Consider the following 18988-nt stretch of genomic DNA (forward strand, 5'->3'; position numbering starts at 1 on the left):
CATTTGGTGCCAGATGTCAGAGCCTTAATGGCACATCAGAGCAGGAGGAAAGGTGAGACGTTTTATGTCCAATGAATATCCAATTTAATTAGCGCCCTTTATATTGGTGACTTAGAAGTCCAGCTCAGTATAAGTTCTTCCTTTCTTTTTCTTTTTCTTTCTTTTTTTTTTTTAAGTTACAAGGGTGATTAAGAGGCTGGTTGCCACCAACGCTTGACAGAACATGGTTTAGGAGAATTAACAAGCTTGGACATTCCTTTATTGGAGAGGTTACATTTCTGGGAGGAGAAGCAGATATTATTTTCTCTTTGTCAGCACAAACATCTGAGCCACAACTGCCTGAGCTAAAAGATCCAGCTCAAAGCCGACAGAGCTCGACAATCTATTTTTCGCGTGATTCATTTTCGCTGCCGCCCCAAAAAATGCAGATTTGGGCTGATCGAAACAATTCACAAATTTGGGTCAATATTAGTGAATATCAAATTGGGTCAAATATCAAAAAAATCAGAAATGTTGAAATGGTTCTTTTTTTTTTTTTTGTCATTTCCAAAATGAAACTTTTCATCTGAGAATTTCACGTCCTTTTCTCAAATTGCTATTTGAAAAAGATAAAAACTCAGAAATGAAATAAAATGTTTTGTTCAATTCAAACCAAATTCTTTTTTTACTTTTTGAGCTTTGCTGGAAAAATTGAACCATTTTCATTTCAGGTCAACCCAAACCAAAATTTTTTTTTTCACAATGCTTCAGTTCAGCCACTGCGTCAAGAATTCACGTATTCCAACAGCTCTACAGGAGGCTCATAAACCCTCATGTTGTCCAGCCACTAAAGGGGGGTGGAAAGCCATCCTCTGTAAGCTGGGTTACAAGTACATGATGATACCAACGCTATTCAGTATGAGCTATGAGTTGCTTTTAATAGTCGCCTTGCGCTGCTTCCCGCGCTGGGGAAATGACTTGACAAAAGTCACAGGTCTGTGTATGCAGAGTACCCTTGGAGTTCAAAATCCCCGCTGTAACCAAGTGGACTGTCTTCTACCACCCATCCTGGAGTCCAGGAACTCTAGAAAATTATTAAAGGGAAAGAGTGATGACTGGGTTAACCAAGATAGGGGTATTATTTGCGTTTGGCTTTTAAGTATGTTTATTTCCATGGGTCTTTAATTCCTATGGTCAATCTTGGCTTCTTGTTTAAAAATAGGCACTGCTTTCAGGAAACTCTGCTTCACCAGTGGCTGGCCTCTGCTGCAGATATAAAAAGAGATCACACTAGTCCCGGGGAATTCCCCTGTGCAGGACCACCCTAGAGCTAACCTCTATGCCCCTGTGCTTCTCCAATTGTTCCACAGTGTATGCTGGGGGCCGAGGCAGGAAGAGGGGTGGCTGTAGTGCTTAGCAATACAGCTGTCATTAAGACAGAGTAGCCCCAGGACTGCTCTAACTTATCCTCTGGCCATGTCAACCCTTGAGCAGCCAGAATGCAGAAGGCGCAAGTGTGGTTTAAAGCCAGCTTTTGCCCCTGCCCCTCCTCTAAGGTTGCACCTCCTGAGAGACCCAGTGCAGAATCTATCCAGCTATGTCTCAGGCTATAGTGTCAGATATGTCCTTGTCAGCAGCTCCTCTGTTTTGCATTTTAATTCCTTCAGACAAAACCCCTCGACAATCCCCTCCCATCCTCGTTATTTATGGCACTTGAGAGTCTCGAGTTGCCCATCACTTCCTCCTTGGAGACTCCAATCTCTGCAAAGCCACAGTGTGATAAACGGGCTTTTGTGAAAGGTCAGTTGGAAAGCTCTGTAATTTCCTTTTTGCTGCTTTATTATTAAGTGCTGATAAGGCACATTTGGATTTTACAAGACGTCCGTTTTTTTCCTTCTTGAAAAAAACAAAACCCAGCAACCCTCGGTTCAGTGCTGACTGTCCTTAGAGGTTACTATTAATAGCATAATTATAATGAAATCCCCATTTTTGGAAAAGTGACAGGAAATTATGCAAATACATGCTTGCATTACAATAAACTGTCCCCCCCCCACAGCCTCCCAACAACAACCTGCACACTCCTGGACCAGGACTCTATCGCACTAGGGCTATAACTGGACAAACACAGAACGAGGCGACGGTCCCTGCCCGCAAAGAGTTTACAACCTGACAAGAGACGTACTGACAGAAGGAGGAGCAGAAGGAAGCAATCAGATAATACTGGGCAGCGTGACAGGCAGCATCTCCGGAAACCAGTGGCCTTTCAGTGTCGCATCAAAGACAAGTCTTTGGAGGAGGGGCTTAAAGGAGGCTAATGAGGTAAGGTCTTCTTTTTTTTAACTCTGGACTTGAAGGGTGCCTTGCACAATGGAGCTGTGACAGCACGTGAATAGCCTAAGGCGGACTCCTCGAGCTGTGCACCTCTGCCAGCATTCCCACATGGGCCAAGGAAAGGCGATAAGCGGTTAAGGACTGGATGCTTAAACACCTCTCAGAATGATTTAGCTTGTCAGTGAGGGACAGTTAGAAAGAGAGACGGAGGGGAGGAATGGCAGGACCAGAGAGGCCTAGGAGAGATCTCGCCTCACGTCGGGAAAGAAGGTAAAAAACCTTCTGTTGTGAGAGACAGGCACTCGTACGGCACGTTGTAAAACAAGCATGTGGTGCTGGACCTACGCAGGAGTGTGTGAGGTCTGTTTGCATGTGGACTCTGGAGTAAGGGAACTCTACTCTGTGACAGAGCCCAGATTCTTGACTAGGGTCTCTAAATCTTACTGTTATACAAAATTAATTACGTGATAATGGCTGAGGTATTCAAAGGGGCTTCAGGAAGATGGATGTCTAACTCCCCTTGGCACCGTGGGTGCAATTTACCCATGCATCATGCTGGATTCTCCATCACTGACCATTTTTAAGTCAAGACTGGATATTTTTTTCTAAAAGATCTGCTCCGGGAAATATTAAGGGGAAGTTCTCTTGCCTGCATGATCCAGGAAGTCAGACTAGATGATCACAATGGTCCCTTCTGGCCTTGGAATCTATGAAAGGGGAAATGTTGCTTCCAACTTATTAGGGGTCTGTAACAGGGCTGCCCCTTTGAGGGCCCAGGGGGACTGGGGAGCAGCCAGCCCTGTTCTTGAGAAGAACCCAGAAAGCATGTGTTGGGACTCATCCAACCCAGCTGACAGCATCAAGGGACTGGGTCGGATGAGTCCCAGCTCGAGGATATAAAAGAGGGTTCGTGCTCTGTCAGGGAGCCTGGGACCAGGAGAGGACTGGGAGTCATATTCTCCTGGGGCTCTAGCAGAGAACTGCGAGAGGGCAAGCCGATCCTGCAGAATACCCTGGCCTGGGAAATATATAGGGCATTAAGCTGCTGGAGCCCAGTTGAGAACAGGACTAAGGCTACAGCCGCAGAGTCAGTGTAGATGCTCACAAAAGTGATGGGAAGGATTCTCCGGTCACTGAAGTTAATCCACCCATCATAAGCAGCAGTAGCTAGAATTCTTCCCTCAACCTAGCGCTCTCTACACCAGAAGTTAAGTTGTCTTAACTGTGTCACTCAGGAGTGTGGATTTTTCACACCCCTGAGGGACGTAGTTGGGTCAACCGAGCTTTTTTGATGTCAACCTGGCCTAGTATTTTGTGGTGGTCTGGTGTTCCACGTTTCTTTTAGAGTGTGTGTGTGCTGAAGGATAAACAGGGCCGTGAAGTAACTGGACTGCGGCAGAGTGTTTTCCCAGGCTGGTGATAGGGTGTCCCGGCCTTTGAAAAAGGTTAGTGGGGATATTACATGCATTTGCAGTAGGCCCAACAGAGCAGTGGCCGAGCACTTACCCTAGACGGCCCAAATCATCTATTTTTCAAAAGGGTTTGGATGAAGTCCTTTGGAGGAGGCTGTGAAGGAAAATATCAATACGGGGTAAGCGGCAAAGCCTTGCCAATGTATTAAATATGGCTTAGTTATAAGCAATGTGGAGTTAGAGTGCAAGGTTGGTCCCTCTAACGGGGAGAAATGGATGGCAGGGTCCCTTGGGATTTGCCGGGGTTTGGACAATATTCTAGACTATTCAGAGAAGGAGGCAGACAGTAGTTGAGAGTGTCAATGGCCCACAGAAGGGCAATGAAGGTGATCAGACCCTCCAAGAGTACTTACAAATGGGCTGTCACCTCAAAAGGGCTTGGTAAATTTATGAGCAAATACAACGTTTATGACGATGCGTTACAGCAAGGTTATCAGAGCTCATGCTCAGGGCATCAACTGGCTGCCCCGAGGTGCAGGGAAGAATTACTCCGCATGTGTACAACAGAGTTATACAACTAGCTAAGTATAGCATGTGAGGGGGGGTAATTTTGGGGGGGTGGATGAATCCAGCACTTCCCCCTTAAAAACATGATGCTAGAGCAGGTGAGCGAATGGTCAGATCCTGTAGGGCAACGCTTCCCAAATCGTGGGTCACAAATGAGGTTGTGCCATGAGCTGATGGTGTCATGGATCCCTAGCATGTGGAGGACACCATTTTGCTCCGTGCATCCTCGCAACCAGTACTTACTTTGTAATGAAAGAGGTGCGGGGGCTCAAGCAATTTTTTTACATTCATAACTGATGCAGGAAGCTCAGAGACGCCGGGACTAGGAACCGCCAAGCCAAGAGGTGCCAGGGCTCAGCCCTGGCACAAAATAAGCCATGCTCTATAGTGGGTCTCAGCACCCATCGGACAGAGCTGTTCAGTGGCACTGCCGCTGATCAGCTGTTTGGCAGCACCACCAACCAGCTCATCGGTGGCTCAGTCAGGGGTTTGGGGGAGGGTGGAGAGCAGCAAGCGGCTGGAGCCTCGAGGAGGAGGTGGAGCAGAAGTGGGAAGAGGTGGAGCGAGGGCGGGGTCTTGGGGAAGGGGGCAGAGCAGGGGCAAAAAGAGGCAGAGCAAGTGTGGGGCCTTGGGGGAATGGGTGGAGTGGGGGCAGGGCCTCAGGGCAGGGGTCGGTGCCTCTGGTCCCGGAAGGAAAAACATTCATTAAAATTGGGTCATGCTGGCAAAAATTTTGCGGAACTGCTGCTGTATGGCAAATCCTACAGTCTATCAGAGAAAGAGAATAGTCCCATGATTAGGGGGCTAGCTTAGGACTTGACAGACCTGGGTTTCCGCCTTTGCTCTCCACAGACTTTGTGGCATGTCACTTAGCTTTTCTGTCCCCATCTGTGGAATGGGTCTAATAAATAATTATTTCTTTCACCAGGCTGTGGTGGGGATAGCTAGGTTGGAAACTGTTATGTGCTCAGATACTACAGCAAAAGGAGCAATGAAACTACCTAAGCAGGGACTGTATTTTTGTTCTGTGTTTGTGCAGCTCCTAGCGCAATGAGGTTTGGTCCAGGGCTATAGTAATATAAATAATAGATACTGTTATGTAATCATATACTGTACCTGTGTGGGTCCTCGTATTTCTATAGGAACGTTAATTTCTGCTGCTTGAAGGGAAGTACTTTCTGTCTGTAAATCTTGTGGTGCTTCATAAAGATCCAAGAAACTGGGAAAGGAGCCTACATCCTCCGGATTTAGGGCAGCAAGCTCTGGAAGTATGGGAGGGGGTGTGGATTTCTCTTTGTCCACTTTCAAGGCAGGAAACGTCATATAATTTTTCAACAGCGTGTCACAAGCCGCCTTCTTGCCCATGTGTGGTTTGTGGTGGTTCTGGCTGGAAAGTGCTATTGCGAAATTTGCCTTCCCCTTGGCACTGCTTAACAAGCTGGCGTTTGCTGCATTCGGGGGGTACTTAATATCAAAACTAGAAACCATGTGTGCATCTCGTGGCTGGTCCCGAAGAACTGCGGAGTTGGGCCATGTAGGAACTGTTGGGTTGGAAAGGATAGAGCTGGGAACCTTTGGTAATTGCTGTTTGAAGATGAGTCGCTCTGATTGCACTAATCCCCCGTCGTCTGTGCACTGGATTGGCATCGAAATTGGCATGTCTTTAAAAGAAAACAGTGGGGCCACTTATTCATGGGCCTGAAAGGAGGTTATTGCTTTTGTTTGCATCTCCCCCCAGTGGTATCATTCTCCTTTTGTGAATCATAGCCCTATAAAACAAACACTAGCGACTGGGCACTGGCTATACAGCAGACATGGCCAGGACCGCCCGGGGAGGGGGAGGGCAAGTGGGGCAATTTGCCCCAGGCCCCGGGCCCCGCGGGGGCCTCCAAGAGAGTTTTTCAGGGCCCCTGGAGCAGGGTCCTTCACTCGCTCTGGGGGCCCTGGAAAACTCTCACGGGGACCGGACCCCTGGACCTTCTTCCGCTCTGGGTCTTTGGTGGCAGGGGGTCCTTCTGCTACGGAATCTACCGCCGAAGTGCTCCGAAGACCAGCGGTGGGGGGTCCTTCCGCCCCGAGACCCGCCGCCGAAGTGCCAGGTCTTTGACGGCAATTTGGCAGTGGGAAGCCCCCACTGCTGAAGACCCCAGGTCCCCTGAATCCTCTGGGCAGCCTTGGACATGGCTACCCACTCATCTCAACAGGCTGCTCCTGAGCAGGAAGGTAAAAGCAATTCCATCACCTTGCTTAATTATGGGACGATGGGAAGTGCTCTATACCAGGGCACGAATGCAAATAAGCCTGCCTGGTAGCTAACATCACAGATGAAAATAGCCTTGAATCTTAGTACATCCCTTCTTGCTCTGAATTCAGGAAAAATTACAAAACTCTACTAAAGTGAATTTGGGTGTTTTTTTTCTTTGCATCTTGTGGAACGAATGATGTCAATGATGTCACAGGTTGATGCATGCTGGGATTTCTCTAGCAAACCAGGAAGTGTCAGAGAGGGCAGAAAAGAATAATTTTAGATAGGTACGTTCTAGTCTATGCTATCTAGGTTCTTATACCACACTCATCACTGTAGTAATAAAAATAACAACCTAGCCCTTTCATCAGCAGATCTCAAAGCCGTTTACAAAGGAGGACAAAATCACTGGCCTCTCTGTGTCTCAGCTTGTCCAGCAGTAAAATGGGGAAGTGGCTTGCCCACAACGAGCCAGCAAGCCAGTGAATAAAACCCACATCTAGTGAGTCCCAGTCCCGTGTTCTGTGAGCTAAAACACACTGCTCTGAGTAGCTGAGCCCCTTTCAGTATTGCATTAAACAATCGGACTAGCTTCTCTCACAGGTGTGTTCTCTCGTCTTCTCCCCAGAGGGAGAAGTGTGTGCAGTGACTTGTTCCAGATGTTTTTTTAATCTAATATATAGAGACACACGTTGCTATATGCTTATGTTACAGAAAGCATGGTCAATATTTATTTGGTGTATTACGGTACCACCTGGGGCCCTAGTCATCGGCCAGGAACCTAGTGCTGGACAAAAACAAAACACAGAACAAAAAGACAGATCCTGCCCCTGACAGAGCTTACAACCTGGCTAGTGGGGCCATCCAGAAAGTATTTCTGATCTTCAATCAGCTCTCCTGGTAACTTTGTATCTTTAAAAAATATATAATCATAAGCTCTCGGGGAAAGACACTTTCATGGCCAGGCAGTGCCCAACCAGCACCATGGTGCTCTGGCTCTGATTGAGCCCCTCTCTAATACCAATAACAATGGATCGAAGTTTGGTTAACATAAGAACATCATAAGAACGGCCATACCGGGTCAGACCAAAGGTCCATCTAGCCCAGTATCTGTCTACCGACAGTGGCCAATGCCAGATGCCCCAGAGGGAGTGAAGCTAACAGGCAATGATCAAGTGAGCTCTCTCCTGCCATCCATCTCCATCCTCTGACGAACGGAGGCTAGGGACACCATTCTTCACCCATCCTGGCTAATAGCCATTTATGGACTTAGCCACCATGAATTTATCCGGTTCCCTTTTAAACATTGTTATAGTCCCAGCCTTCACAACCTCCTCAGGTAAGGAGTTCCACAAGTTGACTGTGCGCTGTGTGAAGAAGAACTTCCTTTTATTTGTTACAAAACTGTTTGGAAAAACTGGATTTTTCACTGGGGGGAAGGGAGAGGAGAAATTGCAAAAAGATGAATATTTGCACAGCTCCATTGCTAGTGTCCCTTGGTGAATATTTTGCTCCATAAATGAATCTCGTAGGGCGCATCTATGCTGGAGCTAGAGGTGTAATTTACAAACCTTGGGTAGATAGACCCACCCTGGCTCTGAGTCTACCAGTCATGGCGCAGCTGCAGTGACTTCAGGGGAAGGAGGGGCTACGCGTCTCAAATAGAATCCCACCTCAAATCATAGCTATGTACTCGGCTGGCTAGTCCATCTTGCCACTCGCAGGCTGAGACTACGCTGCTTTTTCTTTTCTTTTTCGTGCACTAACTCACTCAGAGCTAGCGCAGGCATGTGTACCTAGGCTGACCATAAGAACATAAGAACGGCCGTACTGGGTCAGACCAAAGGTCCATCTTGCCCAGTATCCTGTCCTCTGAATGGCAGGTGCCCCAAAGGGAATGAACAGACTGGTTATCATCAAGTGATCCATGCCCTGTCACCCAACCCCAGCTTCTGGCAAACAGAGGCTAGGGACTCCATTCCTGCCGATCCTTACTAATAGCCATTGATGGACCTATCTTCCCTGAATCTGTCTAGCTCTCTTTTGAACCCCGTTATAGTGTTGGCCTTCACAACACCCTCTGGCAAGGAGTTCCAGAGGTTGATAATGCATTGCATGAAAAATAATTTCTTGTGTTTGATTTAAACCTGCAACCTATTAATTTCATTGAGTGGCCCCTTGTTCTTGTATTATGAGAAGGAGTAAATAACACTTCCTTATTTACTTTCTCTATACCACTCATGATTTTATAGACCTCTATCATATCTCCCCTTAGTCGCCTCTTTTCCAAGCTGAAAAGTCCCAGTCTTATTAATCTCTCCTCATACGGAAGCCGTTCTATACTCCTAATCATTTTTGTTGCCCTTTTCTGAACCTTTTCCAATTCCAATATATCTTTTTTGAGATGGAGCGACCACATCTGCACGCAGTATTCAAGATGTGGACGCACCATGGATTTATATAGAGGCATTATGATATTTTCTGTCTTATTATCTATCCCTTTCTAAATGATTCCCAACATTCTGTTCACTTTTTTGATGGCCACTGCACATTGAGTGGATGTTTTCAGAGAACTATCCACAATGACTCCAAGATCTCTTCCTTGAGTGGTAACAGCTAATTTAGACCCCAACATTGTATATGTATAGTTAGGATTATGTTTTCCAATGTCCATTACTTTGCATTCATCAACTTACATTTCATCTGCCATTTTGTTGCCCAGTCACCCAGTTTTGCGAGATCCTTTTGTAGCTCTTCGCAGTCTGCCTGGGACTTAACTATCTTGAGTGGTTTTGTATCATCTGCAAATTTTGCCACCTCACTGTTGACCCCTTTTCCCAGATTGTTTATGAATATGTTAAATAGGACTGGGCCAAGTACAGACCTTGGGGGACACCACTATTTATCTCCCTTCATTCTGAATACTGACCATTTGTTCCTATCCTTTGTTTCTTAGCTTTTAACCAGTTACCAATCCAGGAGAGGACCTTCCCTCTTATCCCAAGACTGCTAATTTTGCCATATTTTCCCAAAGGGAAAACGGGACACTGCATAGGGCTGGCCCAAGTTCCCCCCTCCCTGCCATGTGCAGGGCCAGCCCGAGGCCTCCCTCTACCTTCACGTGCGGGCCTGCAAAAGATCTCCTGCTGCCCTCCCGTGCGGGGCTGGCCCAGCCCAAGCTGCTCTCCCGAGCCCTCCCTCCCACGCAAGGCTGGCGTAGCTGCTCCCCCACACCCCACATGTTCCTCTGTGCCCCATTAGTGGTTGCACTCCACTTTTTTTGGCAAAACTCTGCATTTGTCTCGTTTTCTCTTGCCAACTGATGATCTGTTGGCAAGACCAAATGGGACAAATGCCCAGTTTTGCCCAAAAAGTCAGGACAGCTGGGACAGGGCTTAAAAAAGGGACTGTCCCAGCCAAAACAAGACATAAGGTCACCCTATGTGGATGTAGAGTCCATAGAATCATAGAAGATTAGGGTTAGAAGAGACTTCAGAGGTCATCTAGGCCAATCCCCTGCTCAAAGCAGGACCAACACCCACTTTGTCAAGCCAGGCCTTAAAAACCTCTAAGGATGGAGATTCCACCACCCCCCTAGATAAGCCATTCCAGTGCTTCACCACCCTCCCAGTGAAATATTGTTTCCTGATATCCAACCTAGATCTCCCCCACTGCAACTTGAGACCACCATCAGCTCCAGAGTATGCATACTCTAAAAGACGCTGCATCTGCCATGAGTCCTCTGAGGATTCCAAGCATGATTCTTACCTTGACTGTCTGCTTGGTATTCAACATTCTTATTACGAGGTATAAGGTAGTTCCCATTTCCCATCCAACACAGCATAAGCAACTGCCACAACAAATTGTGCCCCCTCGGACAAGCTACGTGCATAATCCAATTATAAGGTATGTGAATTCCTGTTTGATTGAGCTTCACACCTCCTTTAGGGCACCAGAAATTGTAACCGGCACAAACCGAAGCAGTGTCCCTTACCAGTCATTGGTTCCTTCTTCACAATTAACTTCTGTAGCAGCTGAGCCTGCTTTGCACATAAATCCTGCAGCTGCGTGAATTCTTGGTAAAGCTGGCAAAACGCTTCTTCCATTTCTCTAGTGCCTGGCTAAGGGAAAACAAAAACTAACATAAAATGATTAGCCCTGAATGTTACTAAAGAAGAAACAGTAGCAAGGAGCCAGGCAGGCACTGTGATGCTGGAGGAGCTGTTGCAATTGATACAATTATTATTTATTTGAATTGCAACAGTGCCAACAGAGTTACACTGGACTCTGAATAAACACATAATAAGAAGCAGTTTCTTCCTCCAATGCATTGGCAATCTACCAGGGAAGGACAAAGAGTGGGAGAGGAAAGAAAGGGGAAGTGATTTGCTCAAAGTCACAGGGTCAGTGATTGGCAGCCGTGGGCCTAGAATGGAGGTCTTCTGACTCGTAGCTCAGCAGTCTAGCCACTAGGCCATGCTGCCTCTCAGGAATAAAAAGTGAGAAGTTTGTAATTACCCTTACAAAAGACAAACCTGGCAGGCCTGAGTTTCCTCATTGATTTGAAGAGGAAGCAGAATAAAGCCATAATTCAGATATGTTTAGAGCTGCTTCCTCTGTGAGGGGGAAGGCTTGCTTTTGCTTAGAATCATAGAAGATCAGGGTTGGAAGAGACTTCAGAAGGTCATCTAGTCCAAACCCCGCTCAAAGCAAGACCAACACCAACTAAATCATCCCAGCCAGGGCTTTGTCAAGCGGGGCCTTAAAAACCTCTAAGGATGGAGATTCCACCACCTCCCTAGGTAACCCATTCCAGTGCTTCACCATCCTCCTAGTGAAATAGTGTTTCCTAATATCCAGCCTAGACCTGCCCCACTGCAACTTGAGACCATTGCTCCTTGTTCTGTCATCTGCCACCACTGAAAACAGCCAAGCTCCATCCTCTTTGGAACCCCCCTTCAGGTAGCTTAAAGCAACTATCAAATCCCGCCTCGCTCTTCTCTTCTGCAGACTAAATAACCCCAGTTACCTCAGCCTCTCTTCGTAAATCATGTGCCCCAGCTCCCTAATCATTTTTGTTGCCTTCTGCTGGACTCTCTCCAATTTGTCCACATCCCTTCTGTAGTGGTGGGACCAAAACTGGACACAATACTCCAGGTGTGGTCCCACCAGTGCTGAGTAGAGGGGAATAATCACATCCCTCAATCTGCTGGCGATGTTCCTACTAATACAGTGCAATATGCCGTTGACCTTCTTAGCAACGAGGGCCCACTGCTGACTCATATCCAACTTCTTATCCACTGTAATCCCCAGGTCCATTTCTGCAGAACTGCTGCTTAGCCAGTCGGTCCCCAGCCTGTAGCGGTGCGTGGGTTTCTTTCTTCCTAAATTCAGGACTTTGCACTTGTCCTCCTTCAACCTCATCCGATTTCTTTTGGCCCAATCCTCCAATTTTGTCTAGGTCACTCTGGACCCTGTCCCTACCCTCCAGCATATCTACCTCTCCCCACAGCTTAGTGTCAATTGTGAACTTGCTCAGGGTGCAATTCATCTCATCATCCAGGTCATTAATAAAGATGTTGAACAAGGGGATCTTTATTAATGATCTAGATGATGGGATGAATCCTGCTTTGAGCAGGGGGTTGGACTAGATAACCTCTTGAGGTCCTTTCCAACCTTGATAAACTATGAAAGCCAGCCCCAGGACCGACCTCTGGGGCACTCCTCTTGATACCAGCTGTCAACTAGATATCACCCATGAAATATTACCATCAACCCATGGGAAGTCATGAATTTCATCCCACCTGTGATCACTAATGCCCTGCAGTAGCCAGGGAGACAGACATGAAAGGGGAAAATTGCCAAAGGCATATATGGGAACTAGGCCCATGATTTTTTTTTCCAGCGGGAATTGGGCCACAAACTTCCCTTCGTGTCTTTTGAAAATCTCCTCCTAAAATACCGTGCAAGTGGAAAGCTAGTTCATGGCTCACGAGTTACTCCATAGAAAAAATCTTTGTATTATATTTAGCACATTCCTTCTTGCCTTACCTGCCATACTGTGGATTTGACTTTGCTGTTTGCACCAATTATTATGGGGGGAGAGGAAAGGAAATAAACCCAGTGCTCAGAGGAAATCTGAGCCACCTACAAAGTAAATTGTCGTTTGCAGGACTCGTGCATCTCTATTAGCATAACTATGCAAATGAGCTTTGCTTCTTCTCATAATTTCCAGTTTTTTTCTGCAGCTCAGCTCTGAAAGTTTAAACTCTAATTCCATAATTAGGGGCTTGGTTAATCCGTCTGATGAAACCTCCCCTGCCTGTTAGGAAGATAGCGATGATTCTTTATGGGCTATTGCTGCAATTATTAGCAAACAAGGAGCAATACACACAGCACAAAGAGAACTTTTGACAAAACTGTAAAGTAAATTGCAGTGCGGGATGTTTATGACTCTGTCAGTCCATGAGCATGGCTTGGAAAAATTTTAGATCATATTTTCTGCTGTCTGGTTCCCAGTGATTCCTTTCACTTTTACAGAACACACCAAAGCTATTTTGGGCTCTTCATTAATTTTACAAGCCTAAGATGCACTAGCCAGCGCCTGATCTAATGTCTTGGGGAATCGACAGGAGCCTTTCCATTGATTTCTTGTTATTTATGTGTACCCAGCAAGCCCGGTTATGGCCCAGGGTTGCATTATGCTGGCCATTGTATAATTATAAACACATAACAAAATACTTCAGTAAACATTGCATTGGACTATAGAAGCATAAGCCAATCTCAGATGTACCATGCTACAAAGAAGTCACTGCAGAAATCTTGTGGGAAGCAAACACCAGGAATGTGGTACAGATCCTTAATACACATTTCATACAAAAGTTATAAATTAATATACCAGTGAATTATTAAAAAGTCCATGACTTGGGGGTTTAATTACTGAGTTTGCCTTCATTACATCGATTGCATTCAATAAATGCTTTAATAGTTATTGCTATTTAATTTCCAACAATTACCGTAGTGAAGATGAGATCGCTGTGGAGTTAAGAATTGTAATCTGATATGCAACCTGCCAGTTATTCACAGTTTAAGATCAAAGCAGTGATCCCAAAATGGCAAACCTTCCTGAACCTTGACCATCTGGCTGACTATTTCTGCTTTAACCTTTTACTCTGGTTCGGAAGACAAAGGAGCATGCTAGCATAACTTCTGAGACTTCAGTAGAATGGCATTGATACAACTGAGAGAAGCATATGACTCTGAATCTTCTGCCTATCCCTCAGTATATTAGCCGGGTGACACTCAGTTGCTTTAGATGTGAAGCAATCAGATATGTTGCTCATAACAATAAGTGGGGCCATGGTGACCCCCTGCTTTGCTGTCATGGCTCGTTAAAAGATGTAGGCCATATAGTTGTCGGCTGCAATCACCAGCAATGGCTGCCCGGTTCTCTCCTGGGCTTCCCTTAAACGCTCAAATCAAGTGAGTTACTCTAATCAAGCAGTCACCCTATACACCTGCTGAACACAAAAGGGCTAAATTTCCAGCGAGAACTTACTCGTGCTGGGTCTCCTCCTTTCGTTTGCCTCTCTGCTGTTGCGTGGCATTTGGGTCTGTGAGTTTCAGCTGAAAAAATTCATGGGGAGCACTCTGGGGGCAGGGAATTTCCCCTTCAATGTTGATGTTAATAGTGAAACCTCAGAACAGCGACAGAACAGGAAATAGAGTAGCAGTGCAGACAGTCTGTGCAGACTGCAGAGCAAGGCTTTCAAATTAGGTTCTGCAGGATGCTTTATATCCCTGAAGGAAGGCATCAGAGGGGACTGGTATTAGAGTTAGTGTTGCCCGGGGGTTGGGTCACTGGATTAGCACAGCTCTTCTGAACCCCCATACGTCTGGCTCATCCACTAACCTGCTGTGGGACCTCTGACAAGTTACTTCATCCGTCTCTGTTTCCCCTCCCACGCTGTGTCTGTCTCATCTGTTTATTGGGTGAGGTCTTTAAGGGAGGGGCTGTCTTTTTACTTGATGCTTGTGGAATGGTCACCCTCTTGGTCAACACAGCGGAGGCTGAACCTCTGAGCTAAAAAGCCTGAGCTGCTACGACATGAGCTACAGAACCAAGGCTCTATATCTAGGGATTTGAATAACTCAGATCTTCTGTGGATTGGCACAGAGTGGGGAAAACCTGTAACATGCTCTCATTGGTGGGTTACATTTGCCTAGCATGGGGTAGCCGTGGTCTTGGCTGAGGCCTTTAGGTACTACTCCAATTGCGTAATAATATGATTTACTCTTTATTACAGAAAGACATTCCTCGTGGTCAGGTCATCCTAGTCCATTGACTCCTATTCAATTAAGGTGAAAAATCAGGACGGGGTGGGGAGTATTAGGCGCCTATAGAAGACAAGGGCCCAAATATCGGCACTGTCTCTATAAAATCAGGACATCTGGTCACCCTATATTCAATGCAGGATCCAGGCCAAAACTGTTTGCCTTGGTTTTTAAAACTCTCCTTGGACTTACCCTTATGATTTCAAGAACCTTGTGTGTGGCTAGTTGGATTCTCATGCCCGCTGACGCAGCCTTTTTCTGCTCTTTCCCACCATCTCATCAGACAATTCCTGGGGTGTGGGTGCAAGGTTCAAATTCCTCAGCCCCTTTGTTGCAGAAATCAGAATTTCTTCCAGCAATCTAAAACAGATGGCTGTCCCAATAGGTCAGTGTTTCCTAGCACTGCATTTTTTGTGTATCATGTCCCAACGTAGCCGCATGCTTGCCACAGCTCCTTCTTGTGTTGCAAATATTAAAACTAGCTTTTGACAACACCCGCCATGGCAAGTTCAAAAAAGTTCCATTCCTTTGATGGTGCCTTTTCAACATTTTGTCCCCAGCCACAAGCAGCTGTTCACCATTGATCTCCTGCCATACTTCAGATGTCTTTTAGCTGGATAGCAATCCCAGCAGTACCAGATTTCTAGAAGCCACAGCTTCCTTGCAGTAATGGAAGCTAAAGTAACTGCATCTCCCTGGGTCTGAGATTTGTGAAGCTACCACCATCTAGTGTTAAAAATAAGTCTTCATGAAAAGGAAACCATTGCATTCCAGTCAAGTTGAAATACTGGGGCTGAATCTTCAGATACTGTAAATCAGTCCCACATAACATAGTTCCTCGGCGTCGGTGAAGCCAGGTCACTTTACACCAGCTGAGGATTTGACTCTTGCTTTTACCTGTAGATCAGAACAATCAGGATTGTATCAGACACCCTATAAAATGCACAAGATAAAACAATTCCTGCCCCCAAGAGTTTGTGTTAAAATTTAAGATAAAATGCAACAAGCTGGTGCAATAAGCATTCAGAGGGGATGAAAGAGGAAGGAAAGGAGTCACACAGTTGCATGGGCTAGCAGGTTTCGACTCACGAAATTTAAAGGTATAAATAAGAATTATTAATGTTCTCAGTTAACCCTGTGGTCAACTTGCCAAGCCACTGTAAACTGACAGCTGACTGTAATGTTGAAAATGGGCCTTGGGAGGGGATCTGAAGGAAGACAGGGGCTTCAAAAATTAGTTTGGGGAAGGCATTCTAAGAAGGCATGGACATGCCAGAAAGAGAAGTGGAGAATTAGATTCTTGTCCTGCCCATGTTGCACCAGAGCACATAATATTGATCCACTACAACACAAAACACACATTTTCTGTGAATACTTAAAATACTTTTAGATAAATGGGAAACAAGGACCCGTGTCCATAGTGAACCAGTGCCCTTAAGCAGTGAAGGTCAAGGGGCTTTTTATCTCCGCTGCAGTAAATATATATGGGCAATTAAAATACTGAAAGAGTTCAAATTCCTCCTAATTTCCGTGCTAATTCTTCAGGCCAAATCCTGTGGTCCTGAGTCAGGTCTTATCCCAGCAAAACTCTACCTGGAGTTGGACACTAGGAAGCAGAGGGTCAACTGATGTAAATTGATTTCAACGGTGCTGCGTTGGCTTAACTCGGCTCCCAGTGGAAGGCAAATAATGATAAAACTGCCATTGATTCCAATGGCAGCAGTGTTAGGCCAGTGCTAAGTGCTTTTGAAAACCTGGTGGAAACATGGTCATTTGTCTGACTGAGGCTTGGTCTACACAGGGAACATATATTGGTATAACTGTGTACATCCATGTCCCGATACCAATTTAAACCCCAGTGTAGACATTTATTGTAAAAGTCAGAGTAAAAAAATCTTCAACACTAACAATGATAAGCCTATATCAGGGGTCAGCAACCTTTCAGAAGTGGTGGGCTGAGTCTTCATTTATTCACTCTAATTTAAGGTTTCACATGCCAGTAATACATTTTAACATTTTTTGAAGGTCTCTTTCTATAAGTCTATAATATAGAACTAAACTATTGTTGTATGTAAAGTAAATAAGGTTTTTTAAATGTTTAAGAAGCTTTATTTAAAATTAAATTAATATGCAGAGCCCCCCTCCCCCGGACCAGTGGCCAGGATATGAGCAGTGTGAGTGCCACTGAAAAGCAGCTCGCGTGCCGTCTTCGGCACACGTGCCATAGGTTGCCTACCCCTGGCCTATATCATAGAAGAATCTTAGAAATGTTGGGCTGGAAGGAACATTGAGAAGTCATCAGGTCCAGCCACCTATGCTGAGGCAGGACCAAATAAACCTAGACCACCCCTGACCAGTGTTTGTCCAAACCAGGCCTGGACTCTGTGCGTGGTCCAAGACTAGAGCATCCATGGAAGAAAAAAAATGGGCACTCAAAACCCACCACCCACCCACCGATCAGCTGTTTGGCAGCAGGCTCAAGGCACTGTGGGAAGGGGGTGTGGCAGGCGTGGGAAGAGGCAGAGCGAGGGCAGGGCACTCGGGGATGGGGCAGAGCAGGGGCAGGAAGAGGCAGAGCAAGGGTGGGACCTTGGGGAAGGGGTGGATTGGGGGTGGGGCCTCAGTTCAGAGCAGGGGAGCAGCACGTACCCAGAAAAATGAAAGTCAGCGCCTGTGGTCCAACCTGTTCTTAAAAACCTCCAGTGACAGGGAGCGCCTTGGAAGCCTATCCCAGAGCTTAACTATCCTTAGAGTTAGAAAGGTTTTCTTAATATCTGACTTTAATTTCTCTTGTTGCAGATTAAGCTCATTACTTCTTTTCCTACCTTCAGGAGTTATGGAGAAGAACTGATTACAGGCCTCTCCATAACAGCCATTAACAGATTTGAAGACAACTCAGGTCCCCCCTCTGCTTTCTTTTCTCAAGACTAAACTCGCCCAGTTTTTTTAACCTTTCATCACAGGTCAAGTTTTTTAAACCTTTTATCATTCTGTTGCTCTCTTTTGGACTCTCTCCAATTTGTCCACATTTTTCTACACCGGTGGTTCTCAAACGTCTGTTTCACATAGCCCCTTTCACATAGCAAGTCTCTAAGTGCAACCCCCCCACTTTATAAATTGAAAACACTTTTTTATATATTTAACACCCTTATAAATGCTGGAGACAAAGGAGGGTTTGGGATGGAGACTGGCAGCTCACGACCCTGCATGTTATAACCTCATGACCCCCCCCCCCAATTTGAGAACCCCTGTTCGATAGTGTGTGGGTCTTGAGAGGGTAGCAGAGAATATTTGACCTCGAAGGGTAAGGATATCAGAGTGAGATTTTCTTGGCATTAGATTGTAGTAAAATTTTCAATGCCGTTGTGCCCGACAGTTGCTTTTCATTACCCCGCTGGGGGCCACAACCCAGTAGATGAGAAATGCTGACTAGAACAGCTGCATTAATTTAAACGGAGAATCCAAAGAACAATTTAGCAGGAGAACTAGGAAAGAGTGGAGGATAGAAAAGGAGAAGCTGCTGTGGCAAATTTACTGTGACATCTCTCCATATCCCTCCACCAGCATCTTTACTGTTTACATCCCTGACACTTTTGGCTGGGAGCCTACCAGCTCTCACATAATGAATCATTTTAGCTCTGGAAAGTAGTTGAATAGGAGATGGCCAGGGAAATATCTTGATGCTTCAAGGAGGAGTTGATAATTCAGCTGTGACATTCTTCCCTGTGAAGTATTATGAAGATAAAACTCTCGTATAGCGCTGTGGGGTGCTAGAGCAATGGAGGGGCCTGGCCCCTTGTGCTTTGGGATCCCCTGACCCTTTTCACGAGCATCTGAATGTTAAACCTGGCACGTTGAAGAAGCACAGTCCCTGACCTCCCTCAGCAGCACCTATGGACAATGACATTCCCTGAAAACCCAGTCAGGAACTCTTAAGCATTAGGAAATTATAGGCACCACAGGCACTAGGGACCCTATAGCACCTTGCAGCAGCTCCCTCACTAGGACCCCACCGGAGCCCCTGACACTAGGACCCAGCAGCAGTCCCAGCATTAGGAACCTCAGACAGTAGGACCCTATAGCACGCTGCATCAAACCCAGAATCAGGACCCTATAGGAG

At 46.0% G+C, this 18988-nt stretch overlaps 1 protein-coding gene across 4 annotated transcripts; it reads right to left on the bottom strand.

Moving 5' to 3' along the window:
• Positions 1-237: 237 nt before the first annotated feature.
• LOC127035142 (uncharacterized) lies at positions 238-14396 on the bottom strand. 4 transcript variants are annotated; one of them, XM_050924635.1, is made up of 5 exons: positions 14093-14396; positions 10529-10651; positions 5406-5950; positions 3817-3876; positions 238-1063 (listed from the first exon to the last, which is right to left on the bottom strand). In XM_050924635.1, the coding sequence occupies exons 1-4, from the start codon at positions 14139-14141 to the stop codon at positions 3832-3834; spliced, it is 762 nt and encodes a 253-aa protein (XP_050780592.1). In that variant the 5' UTR covers positions 14142-14396; the 3' UTR covers positions 238-1063; positions 3817-3831. The 4 variants fall into 4 exon arrangements, 3 of the variants coding, with proteins under 3 accessions (XP_050780592.1, XP_050780591.1, XP_050780593.1); XM_050924634.1 differs by lacking the exon at positions 3817-3876 and having other exon boundaries at positions 14093-14392; XM_050924636.1 differs by lacking the exon at positions 3817-3876 and having other exon boundaries at positions 10529-10655; positions 14093-14390.
• Positions 14397-18988: the final 4592 nt, after the last annotated feature.

Source organism: Gopherus flavomarginatus, chromosome 16 (genome assembly GCF_025201925.1).
Source record: "Gopherus flavomarginatus isolate rGopFla2 chromosome 16, rGopFla2.mat.asm, whole genome shotgun sequence".
Taxonomy (NCBI): Eukaryota; Metazoa; Chordata; order Testudines; family Testudinidae; genus Gopherus; species Gopherus flavomarginatus.